The sequence below is a fragment of the Corythoichthys intestinalis genome, chromosome 19 (genome assembly GCF_030265065.1).
Source record: "Corythoichthys intestinalis isolate RoL2023-P3 chromosome 19, ASM3026506v1, whole genome shotgun sequence".
Classification (NCBI taxonomy): domain Eukaryota; kingdom Metazoa; phylum Chordata; class Actinopteri; order Syngnathiformes; family Syngnathidae; genus Corythoichthys; species Corythoichthys intestinalis.
The window spans coordinates 1,603,078-1,618,924 of record NC_080413.1 but is presented as its reverse complement, the minus strand read 5'-3'; the positions used below and the strand labels follow the sequence as shown (position 1 = coordinate 1,618,924).

Here is a 15,847-nt window from a genome sequence, read left to right as displayed (position 1 = left end):
ATAAGGTGATTCACCTTACTGTGTCAAAGGGCATGTAGTGGAGTACAATAGTTAGATGAATGTGTTAGACTAATACAAACAATTATATGGTGTGTGCGATGACAGTAACTTTTTCCTTCAATCCCCCTCACGAGCCCCGACGGGATCGTAAAAACATGGATGTGGCCTTAGAACTTAGCTTTAGCAAGTGGTGGAAGAAATGTAGCAATTGATGAACAGTTTAAACAGGGATGTGCGAAATTTGCAAGTCCCCCTCAGGACTCCTGTTAAATACTCTTTAAAACAATATGCTACCGCCTCAAAGGGTTAATCCTTGGTTGTCTTTGGTCCCGTGGCTATAGGCATCAGCTCACAGTGACCTCTTTGTACAGGTGCATTGAGACCGATTTTTCATGATCAATTAGACAGGCTACCAATCAAGTTAGTCCTGTCGCTAGGAAAAATGAGACATACATTCAGTTAAAATTGCCCCATAAATAAAAATAAAGTTAATCTTTAGGTAGGAAAAATGAGAAACACACTAAGCTAAATTTTTCTCATCTCTCCCTCATTAGCCCGGATAAGGTCATTCACCTTACTGTGTCAAAGGGCATGTAGTGGAGTCTGCTTAAACAATAGTTAGATGAATGTGTTAGACTAATGCAAACAATTATATGGTGTGTGCGAGACGGTACCTTTTTCCTTCAACACGAACCCTATTGTTCTGCTTAGCCTTTATTGTTGTTGTTTTCGGGATGTTAGTTAGCGGCGAGCGCTAAGCTAATGAGCTAATTCGCGAACCTGTATTTCATATGCAGAACATGTAAAACCATGATTAAGTACAGCGGTAATACGACAAACATGCGAAATAGTACAGAAATCTGTTGTTGCAAGTGCTGCCCGGGAGCCGACAGGTGTGTGGGCGGGCAGGGAGAGAAGAGTGCGCGCGCTGTAATGAATGTGTGCGTGGCGATGTTAGAGGCTGCCGGACTTTTTATGTGCTTGGCAATAAACGCCACAAGTTAAAAGTGATCAAGAGCAGTTGTGATTTACACCTGTCACTCTAAGGGTTACACAAGGGAGGTAACACTGTGAAAACAAAGTATATTGGTTAAAAGAAGTTTTATTTCTAAAGAAATTTTGTTTGTGTGTAGAAAATGTGGAATTCATTCCTCCAGTGTAAATTTTATTGTATTGTTGAGAGAAATAATACAGTGGTACCTCTACATACGATCGCTTTGACACACGAACTTTTCGACATCCGACGTAAAATTTGACTCGCCATTTGTTTCTACATCCGACGACATGCTCGAAATACGACGACAATGGCAGCACCACAGACGAATGCACGGCGGATTTTCTTGTGTGACAAATCAACACAGGTTTCAGAAAAGGTTGGTACAGGTGGTGAAACAAGGAAAAAGTTGACGCTTACCTTTTAAGTGAAGATGCAAATGACAGAAAAATATGAGCAATAATATGAGGTGGGCATCCGTGAAATGGCTCAACAATACATCTCCACGGTCCTCCTCCGACCATCGACCATCATGCCAGTCTTTATAAGTTAAGCTGACAATTCTTATTGTGGTAACATCTCCAGAGAAAATCGCCAGCTTCGCCACGTTTTGATCATTTCTTTCACAACTTATTCAACACAAAACGCCTGCTGTCTGCCGCAATTGACGATGTTCTCAAGAAAGCATTGAAAGCGAAAGTAAACTTTCACCCGCTCCCCTCCCTCTTTGTCACGTCAGCCCCGCGGTGCCTTCAGGTACAGAAAAAAACGTCCGCCTTATTAGAACCCGTTTCGTTACACTATTACAGGAATTCTTATTATTACAGTATTATATTATTAATCCGATTTTTATTTATTATTTATTTGTTTTGCTATATGTAATTGCCATTTGTAATAGTACCAGCAGTATTTTTTAAGGATTTAGTGCAGGTTTTTGGGCTGTGGAACGAATTAATGGAATTATAATGTATTCCTATGGGAAAATCCTGCTCGACATACAACCATTTCGACTTACAAACAAGGTCCTGGAACGGATTAACTTCGTATGTAGAGGTACCACTGTACTGCCTTTAAAATGGTTAATGTTTTTGCACTTTTTGTAAATAAATAAAAAAGCAGCTTAAGGGCAGCTTTTTGTTGTATGGCATGTTTCCATCGTTCCTGTTGAATCCTAAGGATATTTTAAATAAATAATAGACATAAATTTGTTCGGCTACTTCATAAATCAGTACTGTACGATGCATCGATAATCGTGATAACCGCGATCATCGCGATAACTATGATCAGTGTTGTTAATCTTACTTTTAAAAAGTAATTAATTATAATTGCAAATTACTTCTCCCAAAAAGTAATTGCGTTAGTTACTCAGTTACCTGAATGTAAGAGTAATTAGTTACTTGGCAAAGTAACTGGTGATAATTTTCTTTTGTTGTTTTTTTTTTTCCTCAAAAAAAAAAAAAAATTGGTAACACTATGTGAAATTTAAAAGGTTTTTGGGACAATTGGCCCTAGCCCAATTCTTTTACCCTAATCTACCCTTTACCCTGAATCGGCCGTTAAAAGTTGTTAATATTGCTCCCATTATTGCATTAGTTCCCTTCTGTCTACTTTTGACATGTGGAAGTTTTAAAACTGTTTCATCATTTAAAGATAGATTCAAGTCAAGATTTTGCCGATTTAGGAGTATTTTAGATAAAAAGTTACTTAGGTTTGCAAGGAAGGTTCTCTAGAACAGAGCCTTCCTAAAAAGTCTACTGCTTTAAGATGGCGGCTATTTACTAACGCATCCTGTTCCTATACTGTACATGTTGCTAACGCTGCCGTGTCTGTCATTTCGCATCTAGTTTTATATATATGTGATATCTACTATGTCTACCGTATCTACCATATCATGTGGGCGTAGTTTGTAGGCTATCAGCTACAGTCAGGTATTATTGGAGCCACCTAGCATCGCGTTTTTCTCAGCGTCACAACTTTTTTGCTCTGTCGTCTCGGTGAGTCCTTCTCCTTCAGACTTTGCTCGTGTCATTCAACCAATATAGTAACCAATAATAACGCACGCCTTTCCATCCTCAGTAACGGTAACGGCGTTGCCAAAATGAGAAAAGTAATTAATTAGATTACTCACGACTGAAAAAAAAAAACGGCGTTAGTAACGCCGTTATAGTCTAACGCCGTTATTAACAACACAATCATCGTCGATACCGCGATCATCGTTCAAAAATCGAATCGTAGCACCCTGAATCGTAATCGAATCGAATCGTGGGGTGCCTAAGACGGCAGACCCCGAAAAGCCGTCGGCCGACCGACCCGCTATGATAGCCCGAGTGACACGCCGTCACCCGTTTGCAGGGACGAGGAGTTCTCGGTCAGCTCCGTCTTGGCCTCGGACGTCATCCACGCCAACAGGAAGGACGTTCCCTGCATCTTCCGGGTAGGACTCCCCACTGGTTGTCCAAAAGGAGCGCGGGGCTGACACGCTTTTCCTTCAGGTGACGTCGTCGCAACTGAGCTCGCTGTGTTGCGTGTCTCTCTTGGTTCTGGCTGAGAGCGAAGCGGAAAAGAGGAAGTGGGTGCGCATCCTGGAAGGTCTCCAGAGCATCATGGCCAAGAACTCGCTCAAGAACCAGCAGGTCCACGTCTTGCACGAGGCCTACGACGCCTCGCTACCCATCATCAAGACCACGCTGTCCGGAGCAGTCATCGGTACGTCCGTCTGCTCACCGCCATTTTTTATTTTTGGTGGTGCCTCGACCCGTGCTGCAAAAAAAAAAAAAAACGGCTAACTCGTCAGTCAACGGTGCAAGCTAGCTAACTCATCGGTCGACGGCACTTGACATCCGACCCGTTTTGACCAGGAGGGGGCGAGTGAACGTTGCCCTGCCATTCAAAATGAACTGAACTAGGGCTACGTCTATGTACACAGCTGGCCAAAAGAATTGGCACCCCTAAAATTGTGTCAGATAATGCTCAATTTCTCCCAAAAAATGATTGCAGTTACAAATGCTTTTGTAGTAATATCTTCATTTATTTTGCTTGCAATGAAAAAACACAAACGAGAATGAAAAAAAAAATTAAACCATTATCATTTGACAAAAAATGGGCCAGACAAAAGTATTGGCACCCTCAGTGTAATACTTGGTAGCACAACCTTTAGACAAAATAACTGCGAACACCGGCTTCGGGTATCCATCAATGACTTTCTTCAAATGCTCTGCTGGAATTTTAGACCATTCTTCTTTGGCCTACTGCTCCAGGTCTTTGAGATTTGAAAGGTGCCATTTTCAGATCTCCCCACAGGTATTCTATGGGATTCAGGTCTGGCCACCATAGAAGTCTCCAGTGCTTTCTCTCAAACCATTTTCTAGTGCTTTTGGAAGACCCAGCTTTCTCACACTGGGCCCTGCAAAATTTGTTGGTAGTCTTCAGACTTCATAATGCCATGCACACAGTCAAGCAGTCCAGTGTCAGAGGCAGCAAAGCAACCCCAAAACATCAGGGAACCTCCGCCATGTTTGACTGTGGGAACCGTGTTCTTTTCTTCGAAGGCCTCATTTTTTCCCCTGCAAACTCTATGTTGATGCCTTTTCCAAAAAAAGCTCTATTTTTGTCTCATCTGACCAGAGAAGATTCTTCCAAAACATTTTTGGCTTTTTCAGGTAAGTTTTGGCAAACTCCAGCCTGGCTTTTTTATATCTCTGGGTCAGAGGTGGGGTTTTCCAGGGTATCCTACCATAGAGTCCCTTTTCATTCAGACGGGGACGGATACTTGTAGTACGGCTTGACACTGTTGTTCCCTCGGACTGCGGGACAGCTTGAACTTGTTTGGATGTTAGTCGAGGTTCTTTATCCACCATACGCACAATCTTTCGTTGAAATCTCTGTTCAATTTTTCTTTGCCGTCCACGTCTAAGGAGGTTAGCCGCAGCGCTGTGGGCTTTACGCTTCTTGATAACACTGCGCATGGTAGACACAGGAACATTCTGGTCTTTGGAGATGGACTTGTTGCCTCGAGATTGCCCGCGCTTCCTCACAATTTTGCTTCTCAAGTCCTCAGACAGTTATTTGGTCTTCTTTCCTTTCTCCATGCTCAATGTGGTACACACAAGAACACAGGACAGGGATTGAGTCAACTTAAATCCATTTAAATTGGCTGCAAGTGTCATTTAATTATTGCCACCACCTGTTATTTACCACAGGTAAGTTACAGGCGCTGTTAATTACACAAATTAGAGAAGCATCCCATGATTTTTCAAGGGTGCCAATACTTTTGTCTGGCCCATTTTCGGAGTCAGGTGTAAAATGATAAATTTTTTCTCCATTCTCGGTTGTGTTTTTTCATTACAAGCAAAATAAATGAAGATATTACTACCAAAGCATTTGTAATTGCAATCATTTTCTGGGAGAAATTGAGCATTATCTGACACAATTGCAGGGGTACCAATACTTTTGGCCAGCACTTTATGTCGTAATGTCTAGTATTGTTTAAGTGCTAAGTTCCATAGCAGCAGTGTTTCCTCGGCATGTTCTTTTTTGAAAGATTATCGGCAGAAAACAAGCAGTAATAACATGGATCGTATGCGAGGGCGTGTCCACGTTGACCCAATTCCACGTTATGATGGTGACGTCATGGTCTAAAAATACCATTCGTGCAGTACGCTATTCTGCATAGTTTGAAAAAACACTCAAGAATTTTGTATTCACTTTTCAATTAATGCTCTTTTGAAAGTGTAATGTTTCACCTGAAATTTATTTTGCAAGGCATGAAGTGTTTGTAATCTGATTACTCGATTATTTGAACAAATTAATAGATTAATAGGATATTCAAATGAGTGCTGCAACGATTAATCGATTAACTCGAGTATTCGATAAGAAAAAAATATTCGAATTTTGTTGCTTCGAGTATTCGTTGAATTAAAGTGGCATTGTAATGTTTTTTTTTTTTTTTTTAAAGTGTTTACATATAGTTTTATAGATTAGGGTGGGAACACTGCCCTCTGGTCTGCCTCATTTTACATGGCTGAATCCAACTGCTACCTGTTAAGACTAACGTAAGCTAATTTTTTGTTTGGGCTCATGTTTTTTAATGCATTCGTAATTTAGTTTATAAGTATATTTAGTCATTTTTTGTGGGAATATGAGTCCTAACCATTTGTTAGGAGCATTGTCAAAAACAAAAAAAAAAACATCAGTATTTTATAGCATTTAAGCTAGCGGACTTTTGCTATGTTGCCAATTGTTCTTTTGTTGTACATAGATCCTCATTTATTTATTTTTTTATACCGGTTGAGGCTTATCCCAGGTATTTTAATTTTTCATATTCCTTATCCGATTACTCGATTATTCGAAATAACTAGTTCATCGATTAATCGACTACTAAAATAATCCATAGCTGCAGCCCTAATTCAAATCATCGATAGCTGCAGTACTAGAGTCAAGGTACCACCGCGGCTGCGCTGCGTCGCCGTCGTTTAAGACTTTGTCATCTGTCTGTCGGCAGACCGGGAGCGGATCGCCCTGGGGACCGAAGACGGACTCTTTGTGGTGGAGGTGACCCGAGACGGTGAGTAGTGAGCGGTTTTCTGTTGACCGAGCGGCGCTTTGACTACTTTTTTTTTCTCCCAAGTGATCGTGCGGGCGGCGGACAGTAAGAAAGTCTACCAAATGGAGCTGTTGCCCAAGCAGAAGATTTTGGCGCTGCTGTGCGGGCGAAACCGCACGGTGCACCTTCACCCGTGGGGCCTGCTGGACGGCAGCGACGCGGCTTTCGACGTCAAACTGAGCGAGACCAAAGGCTGCCAAGCTCTGACCGCCGGCTTTCTGCGGCCCGGCGGACCCGCCTGCCTGCTGGCGGGCGTCAAGCGGCAGGTGGGCGGTCGCCGCGCTCGCTCTCCCTCCGTCGCGCTGACCGACGTCGTCTTCGCCGTCAGGTGCTTTGCTTCGAGATCACGGCGGCCAAACCCCACCACAAGCGTCTGTGGGAGGTGCAGGCCCCGGGGACGGTGCAGTGGCTGGGGATGCTTCGCGAGCGCCTCTGCGTGGGATACCCATCGGGCTTCGCGCTGCTGGCCCTGCAAGGCGAATCGTCGCCCGTGGGCCTGGTCAGTCCGGCCGACCCGTCCTTGGCCTTCCTGGCTCAGCAGCCCCTGGACGCCCTGCACGCCGCCGAGGCCGGATCCGACGAGGTGCTGCTCTGCTTCAGCCAGCTGGGCGTCTTCGTGGACGGGCAGGGACGCCGCTCGCGCACGCAGGAGCTCATGTGGCCCGCCACGCCGCTGGCGTGCAGTAAGTCGACGATCCTCCTGCTGTCAACTGTAGAACAAATATAACGCCATAAATATTTGGTGTCCTTCCTAGGTTCCAACACCTCGCACCTGACCGTCTACAGCGAATACGGCGTGGACGTCTTCGATATCCAGACGGCCGAGTGGGTGCAGACCATCTCCCTACGCAAGGTAAGGAGGAAGGCGACCCGAGCGAGATCCCGAACCGACCTCAGACGTCTTCCCTTCCTCAGATCAGACCTCTGAACGCGGAGGGGACGCTCAACCTGCTGAGCTCGGAAGCGCCGCGCCTCATTTACTTTAGCAACACCTCGTCGGGTAAGGCCGTCGTTCGTCCTTCCGTTAGGTACGACGCGGCCCTCAACTTTTATCTCGCAGAGGGGGACCTGACCATCCCGGAGATGTCGGACCACAGCAGGAAGCTGATGGTTCGCACCCGCAGCAAGAGGAAGTTCCTCTTTAAAGTTTCCGACGAAGAGCGACTTCAGCAGCGGAGGTGGAGCGAGCGAGCGAGCGAGAGTCAGCTCGGCTTGGCCGGCTCCCCGCTCAATCCCATGCTTGTCCTTTCAGGGAGATGCTGAGAGATCCCGAACTGCGGTCCAAGATGATCTCCAACCCCACCAACTTTAACCACGTGGCCCACATGGGCCCGGGGGACGGCATGCAAGTTCTCATGGACCTCCCCCTGGTGAGTGGCTCCACCCCTCCCTAATAAGTCCCTCCCTTTGCACGCGCCCATCTGCATGCGGTACTCCTTCCCGTTCCTCCTTAGACTGACCGCGTTCCTCCTTTCCTCTCCTCTGTCCCTCTCCCCCCCGTGCCTTTCAGGTCGGTGACGTGGCCCCCCCCTCCCCGTCTCCCTCCCCTTCGTCGTCGTACTTTCGTCACACCCTCATCTCCTCGCCCTCCAACTTTGAGCACGTGTATCACATGACGTCGTCGTCGGCCGGCGTCTTCTTGCTGAAAGACTCGGCCTTCTCCTCCTCCCAGCAGAGCCTCCTGCAGCCTTCTTCCTCCTCCTCTTCCTCTCCCTCCATCTCCTCTGTGGGAAGGGTAACGATGACCCCCGCCCGCTCCACCCTGCACGCAAGCATGGCATCCCCCCTCCTTTCTGTAATGATTGTGATCATGTCTGTCGCTTTTTTGCTTTTGGAAACTCAATAACACATAAACATCGCCGTTCCCCCAGCCCAACTCGAAACGTTTTTGTCTGTGAAATTCAAAACTTTAAGTCCAAAAATAAATAAACGTTTCTCACAATTTAGAATGAACACAGACAGACCGGCACGTATTGTAGCGTCTTCAAGGGCAATGCCAACTTACTGATGGTAATACACACTCATCAGGAAAAGCAGTACATTAGTGTTGTTTTCGTCAACGACGACTATAAAGTAGGGCGGTCAAACGATTAAAAATTACCGCCCGTTAACGCGATAATTTTGACAGCCCTAGAAAAAATTGTAGGGCTGTCATGGCTGACACGCCTCTACAACATCGCGTGGACATCGGGGACAGTGCCTCTGGATTGGCAGACCGGGGTGGTGGTCCCCCTTTTTAAAAAGGGGGACCGGAGGGTGTGCTCCAATTATAGAGGGATCACACTCCTCAGCCTCCCCGGTAAAGTCTATTCAGGGGTGCTGGAGAGGAGGGTCCGTCGGGAAGTCGAATCTCGGATTCAGGAGGAGCAGTGTGGTTTTCGTCCCGGCCGTGGAACAGTGGACCAGCTCCACGGGGTACCGAGCCCCTTGGTAAGGGCTGTTCGGTCCCTGTACGACCAGTGTCAGAGTCTGGTCCGCATTGCCGGCAGTAAGTCGAATTCGTTCCCAGTGAGGATTGGACTCCGCCAAGGCTGCCCTTTGTCACCGATTCTGTTCATAATTTAATGGACAGAATTTCTAGGCGCAGCCGAAGCGTTGAGGGGGTCCGGTTTGGTGGCCTCAGCATCTCATCTCTGCTTTTTGCAGATGATGTGGTGCTGTTGGCTTCATCAAGCCGTGACCTCCAACTCTCACTGGGGCGGTTTGCAGCCGAGTGTGAAGCGGTTGGGATGAAGATCAGCACCTCCAAATCAGAGACCATGGTCCTCAGCCGGAAAAGGGTGGCATGCCCTCTCCGGGTCGGGGAGCAGATCCTGCCCCAAGTGGAGGAGTTTAAGTATCTTGGGGTCTTGTTCACGAGTGAGGGTAGGAGGGAGCGGGAGATTGACAGGCGGATCGGTGCAGCGTCTGCAGTGATGCGGACTCTGCACCGGTCCATTGTGGTGAAGAAGGAGCTGAGCCAAAAGGCGAAGCTCTCGATTTACCGGTCGATCTACGTTCCTACCCTCACCTATGGTCACGAGCTGTGGGTCGTGACCGAAAGAACAAGATCCCGGATACAAGCGGCCGAAATGAGTTTCCTCCGCAGGGTGTCCGGGCTCTCCCTTAGAGATCGGGTGAGAAGCTCGGACATCCGGGAGGGGCTTGGTGTCGAGCCGCTACTCCTCCGCGTTGAGAGGAGCCAGTTGAGGTGGCTCGGGCATCTGGTTCGGATGCCTCCTGGACGCCTCCCTGGAGAGGTGTTCCGGGCATGTCCCACCGGCGGGAGGCCCCGGGGTCGACCCAGGACACGCTGGAGAGACTATGTCGCTCGGCTGGCCTGGGAACGTCTTGGAATCCCGCCGGAGGACCTGGCTGAAGTGGCTGGGGAGAGGGAAGTTTGGGCTTCCCTGCTGAAGCTGCTGCCCCCGCGACCCGACCCCGGAATAAGCGGAAGATAATGGATGGATGGTTGGAGAAAAAATTGTTGGTCCACGAAATATTTTCGTTATCCTCATTCTTGACAAAAACAACACTGCTATAGTGTAAAGGACATGCTAACAAGTTTACCAAATAATCACTGTCACTCCAAATCACTGAATCCAATCTGGTATGAATTATCGCCAATGTTGAAACACAGGCCATGAGCGCCCTCTTGTGGTTAAAAGTGAAAAGAACGTTCATTGATATAATAATGTGTTAGTCGCTAAACTAAGTCAGCCAAACTATGAAAAAAAAACTGTGATTTATAGTTCAAAAAATACAGTACTGGGTTATTATTTTTTAATTTTTTTTATTTTTCTCAAAATTAATAGTATTGGTAAACTTTTTTTTTTTTTTTTTTTTTTTTTTTTTTTTTTTTTTTTTTTGGAAAAGATGTTCTTGATCTCTTTTCAATTACAAAAAAACATTTTTTTAATTAAAAGAAAATAAACAAAGGGTATTGTTTATTAGTGTGCGTATATATGTATATAGGGTTAGGACATGATAGCTGCAGCTATCGATTATTTTAGTAGTCGATTAATCGATGGACTAGTTAGTTCGAATAATCGAGTAATCGGATGAGGAACATGAAAAATTTAAATATCTGAGCTGAGCCTCAAACGGTATACAAAAGTAAGTAAATAATTAAATAAGGATCTATGTACAACAAAAGAAGAATTGGCTAACTTACATAGCAAAAGTCTGCTAGCTTAAATGCTAAAAAAAACGCTACCATTTTTTTTTTTTCAATAATGCTCTTAACAAATGGTTCAGACACATATTCCCACAAAAAAAAAAATAAATAAACATCCGTATAAACTAAATGATCAATGCACAAAACAAAACAAAAAAACAATAGCTCAAACAAAAACTTGGCTTATGTTAGTCTTAACATGGAGCAGCTGGATTCAGCCATGTGAAATGAGGCAGACTAGAGGGCTGTGTATCCACCCAAAATGAATAAAATTAAATGCAAACACTTTCAAAATAAACCTTTAAAACACCACTTTAATTAAACGAATACTCGAAGCAGCAAAATTTAATTCAAATCTTTTTTTCTAATCAAATACATATTAAATATTTTAACTAAGGCTGTCAAAATTATCACGTTAACGGGCGGTAATTAATTTTTTTTAATTAATCACGTTAAAATATTTGACGCAATTAACGCACATGCCCCGCTCAAGCAGATTAAAATGACTGTACAGTGTCATGTCCGCTTTGTACTTGTTTGTTGGTGTTTGGCGCCCTCTGCTGGCGCTTGGGTCCAACTGATTTTAAGGCTTTCAGCACCATGAGTGAGCATGGTGTAATTATTGACATCAACAATGGCGAGCTACTAGTTCATTTTTTGACTGAAAATTTTAGAAATTTTATTAAAACGAAAACATTAAGAGGGGTTTTAATATAAAATTTCTATAACTTGTACTAACATTTATCTTTTAAGAACTACAAGTCTTTCCATGGATCGCTTTAACAGAATGTTAATAATATTTATGCCATCTTGTTGATTTATTGTTATAATAAACAAATACAGTCCTTATGTACAGTATGTTGAATGTATATATCCGTCTTGTGTCTTATCTTTCCATTCCAACAATAATTTACAGAAATATATGGCATATTTTATAGATAGTTTGTAGTTTATAGATAGTTTGAATTGCGATTAATTACGATTAATTAATTTTTAAGATGTAATTAACTCCATTAAATTTTTTAAATTGTTTGACAGCCCTAATTTTAACGTGATTTATTAAACAAAATTAATTACTGTCCATTAACGCGATTATTTTGACAGCCCTAATGTATATATATAATTTAACTGCAAGTTCAAACAGATTTGACGTCTATTGCTGTCAATGGCATTCAATGATTTAGGGGGACAAACATTGTTGTTTGTTCATTAATCCGCGATCAAATCAATTTCGATTACAAATAATCCTTTGGTGGAAAATGTTAGGAGCCCGTCACCAGGAAATCTTTCAAAATAAGACACCTGCTTTTACTTTGGAAAATGTCTATTTTCTGCACTTTCAGTTTAAAATGGTTTTTCAAAAAATGGTTCAGGGATAAAAAAATTAGTTTCCCCTGATATTTTCTGTCCCGACGAAAAAGTTTGAAAAGAATGTGAAAAGTGCCGTGTCATGGTCACTTGACCTGTGCGTTTGTGCGCAGGGGGTTTTGTCATCGTCTCAAGAGGACGCGGTGAAAGAGAGGCCCCGCCCCCTGTCCGGCATCTCCCGCCATCAGCGCAGCAAAACGCACATGACCCGCACCACCTCAGGTAGCATTTTGCTTGCCGGCGAGCGGACAAACGAGTGACGCCGTCTTTGTTTTTGCCATTTGTCCCTAGACTTTGGGGGCGGAGCTTCGCCGGCGGGCGGCGCCCAGGAGGCGGAGCACGAGGCCGAGCGAGAGGCTGCGCCCGGCGGCGAATATTGCGTGGATCTCTCCTCCGACGCCTCCGCCGATTGAATTTTGCGGGCTGGCCGGCGTCCGCTCCGGCCCCGCCCCAGCCTCCGCCTCGCTTTGCACCCTACGAAAGGAAAGACGCGCGCTCTCCGGCGAGGCCGTTCGCCACCTGCCGCGTTTTCCGTTTTATTCTCCTTTTATTGCGGCGGTGTGAGTGAACTTCCTGCTTTTATTTCGCTTTTAAGCCTCATGTCGCTACGGCGGGCTCCGCCCCTTTTGACCGGGGGTCGACCGCTAATTTGTACTTATCGAATCACTTCCCGTTTGACAAGGAAAATGGAAAAAAAAAAAACACTACTGTATCTGAGTTGCACATTGTTGTCATTGCTCTTGCTCTTAACTTTTGACCTCCAGGGGTCGGGTCAACACTACTGTTTCCCTTTTTTTTTTTTTTTTTTTTTTTTTTGCCAGAATCACCAGGAAACTTTGTAATGAGGACAAACAATAAAAGTATCTACTGACGCTACGAGTGGTTTGATTGAAGACATTTGAATTTTATTTTAAGGTGCCAGTCGTGCCAGAGTTGTGCTAAAAATGGATAAACATGCTATCACATCAATAACCTGTTAAATCGGCTTTGAGGTTAGGTCCAATTTATTTAGACATTCGGTCCAAATGGGTATTGTCAACACCACTGAAAACCAAATCAACAAAAGTTTAAATTTAATAAATGCATCCAAGATACTGTAGACAGGGCTGGCCCTGGGCATAGGCAAGCCATGCAGTTGTCTAGGGCACCTTCTACTGGAAGGGGTGACAAATTTATTTGGGGCAAAATATCCTCATGCTGCGCTTCTTGAACATTTTCTAACAAGCACATTTCTATACGCTACATATATTTTGTACTCACTAGGTAGCAATTCTGACAGATTATGCTCAATTTCTCCCAGAAAATGATTGCAATTACAAATGCTTTGGTATTAATATATTTATTTTGCTTGCAATGAATGGCTATATGGCAGAAAACACAGACAAGGCTGAAAAAGCCGTTTCTGCTCTTGCACCCTTCTTTAAAATAAACTATTTTAAGCCAAAAGAACTGTTGTGTTTGATAGAACAATATGTCTATATGCTGCCATAGCATTTCCATGGTACATTAAGCCCCTAAACTATTTTTAATTTGTCTGTTTTACCCTGGAGACCCCTGTTCACAGATGTCGCGCAACCGCTTTTGTTTCAACCCAGCCATAAAAAGAAGCTAAGTAATTATTTTATTCGAAATGTTTTTAGTTCAGAATCATTCATTGATGTCTAATATTAAAAAAATACGACTTTAAAAAAATTATTCACTCGCATATTTAAAATTTTTAAATTACATCACAAAAAAATAGTCTTTGTTAATAAGTCACGGATATCTACCTCATGACTATCGCTTAATTGTATTTTTTTTGTTACTGTCGCATTACTGTCAAGAAAATTTGAAGTAAAAAAATGTTTGAAAGGGTAAATATATGAAAAAGAAAATCTCGACCACTCCTTGATGTCTGCGATTTCTGCATCGCAACCCTTGTTATATGACCATGTTTCACCCATAAAATCCCCCAAAAATCCAGCTGTGGCCATTCACAGCTGTGTCTTGACACTCAGTGATACACACTACATGGAGTTTTGGATCGAAACAAGGTAAGTACGCAATAATATCTCGTTAAAGTCATGGCGTCTGTAATTCTGCTCTCGCGTGCTCTCACCTCCAGATAGGGTTTTGCTGTTTAAAAAACTTTTTTTTTTTTTAAATGCCCTCCTGTTCAAAATTTTTCTTCCCCCAGAAAATTGAGATTTTAAGCTTTCCAATAATGACTCACACCTGCATATCTGACAATTTTGAAAATTGGGCAGATTGGGGTCTCAGAGCGGAACTTCCTGAGTTTTCCGCCATATATGTATATGTGTGCACATATACTAGTTCTTCTAAAATAATTAGCATATTGTGATAAAGTTCATTATTTTCTGTAATGTACTGATAAACATTAGACTTTCATTTATTTTATATTCATTACACACAACTGAAATAGTTCAAGCCTTTTATTGTTTTAATATTGATGATTTTGGCAAAAAAGTCAAGAAAATCCCCATCTAAAAAAATTAGCATATTTCATCCGACCAATACAAAAAAGTGTTTTCAATACAAAAAAGTGGAGGCCCAGGATGCTTGGATAGCGGCCTTAAGCTCATCCACAGTGTTGGGTCTGGTGTCTCTCAATTTCCTCTTCACACTATCCCACAGATTCTCTATGGGGTTCAGGTCAGGAGAGTTGGCAGGCCAATTGAGCACAGTATTGCCATGGTCAGTAAACCATTTACCTGTGGTTTTGGCACTGTGAGCAGGTGCCAGGTCGTGCTTCATCTCCATAAAGCTTTTCAGCAGATGGAAGCATGAAGTGCTCCAAAATCTCCTGATAGCTAGCTGCATTGCCCCTGCCCTGGATAAAATACAGTAGACCAACACCAGCAGCTGACATGGCACCCCAGACCATCACTGAGTGTGGGTAGTTGACACTAGACTTGAGAAAGTTTGGCATTTCCTTCTCCCCTGTCTTCCTCCAAACTCTGGCACCTTGATTTCCGAATGACATGCAAAATTTGCTTTCATCGAAAAAAGTACTTTGGACCACTGAGCAACAGTCCAGTGCTGCTTCTCTGTAGCCCAGGTCAGGCGCTTCTGCCATTTCCAGGACACGCCTGTACACGGTGGCTCTGGATGTTTCTAGTCCAAACTCAGTCCACTGTTTCTGCAGGTCCCCCAAGGTCTGGAATCGTCCCTTCTCCACAATCTTTCTCAGGGTGCGGTCACCTCTTCTGATTGTGCAGCGTTTCCTGCCACATTTTTTCCTTCCCACAGAGGTGCCCTGATACAGCACTCTAGGAACAGCCTATTTGCTCAGAAATTTCTTTCTGTGTCTTAGCCTCTTGCTTGAGGGTGTCAATGATGGCCTTCTGGACAGCAGTCAGGTCGGCAGTCTTGCCCATGATTGTGGTTTTGAGTCATGAACCAGGCTGGACATTTTGAAAAGCCTCAGGAATCTTTCGCAGGGGTTTTGAGTTCATTCGTTGATTCAGATGATTAGGTTAGTAGCTTGTTTAGAGTACCTTTTCATGATATGCTCATTTTTTTTGAGCTAGGGATTTTTGTTTTTTTCTTGACTTTTTTGCCAAAATCCTCAATATTAAAACAATATAAGGCTTGAACTCAGGGCCGGCCCAGCCTATACGCAGACTATGCAGCTGCTTAGGGCCCCTGACCACCAGGGGGCCCCCAATCTGGCAATTGTTTAATTTGTATTCTATTTTGTTTACTACAGTTTGCCTTATTTGACTTT

At 43.9% G+C, this 15,847-nt stretch overlaps 1 protein-coding gene across 4 annotated transcripts in view; it reads left to right on the top strand.

Annotated features, from left to right (window-relative positions):
• The window catches only part of cdc42bpb (CDC42 binding protein kinase beta (DMPK-like)), a 34,040-nt gene extending 21,044 nt beyond the window's left edge, over window positions 1-12,996 (top strand). Inside the window, exons 26-37 of one of the 4 annotated variants that reach the window (XM_057823204.1) lie at window positions 3,347-3,428; window positions 3,487-3,700; window positions 6,495-6,557; window positions 6,621-6,862; window positions 6,925-7,279; window positions 7,352-7,449; window positions 7,512-7,596; window positions 7,657-7,774; window positions 7,849-7,966; window positions 8,107-8,331; window positions 12,234-12,342; window positions 12,412-12,996. In XM_057823204.1, the coding sequence (XP_057679187.1) occupies window positions 3,347-3,428; window positions 3,487-3,700; window positions 6,495-6,557; window positions 6,621-6,862; window positions 6,925-7,279; window positions 7,352-7,449; window positions 7,512-7,596; window positions 7,657-7,774; window positions 7,849-7,966; window positions 8,107-8,331; window positions 12,234-12,342; window positions 12,412-12,533 (1,831 nt within the window). In that variant the 3' untranslated portion in view covers window positions 12,534-12,996. Of the gene's footprint in view, window positions 1-3,346; window positions 3,429-3,486; window positions 3,701-6,494; window positions 6,558-6,620; window positions 6,863-6,924; window positions 7,280-7,351; window positions 7,450-7,511; window positions 7,597-7,656; window positions 7,775-7,848; window positions 7,967-8,106; window positions 8,332-12,233; window positions 12,346-12,411 lie in introns of all 4 variants that reach the window. The other 3 variants (XM_057823202.1, XM_057823205.1, XM_057823206.1) reach the window with 3 other exon arrangements.
• Window positions 12,997-15,847: the final 2,851 nt, after the last annotated feature.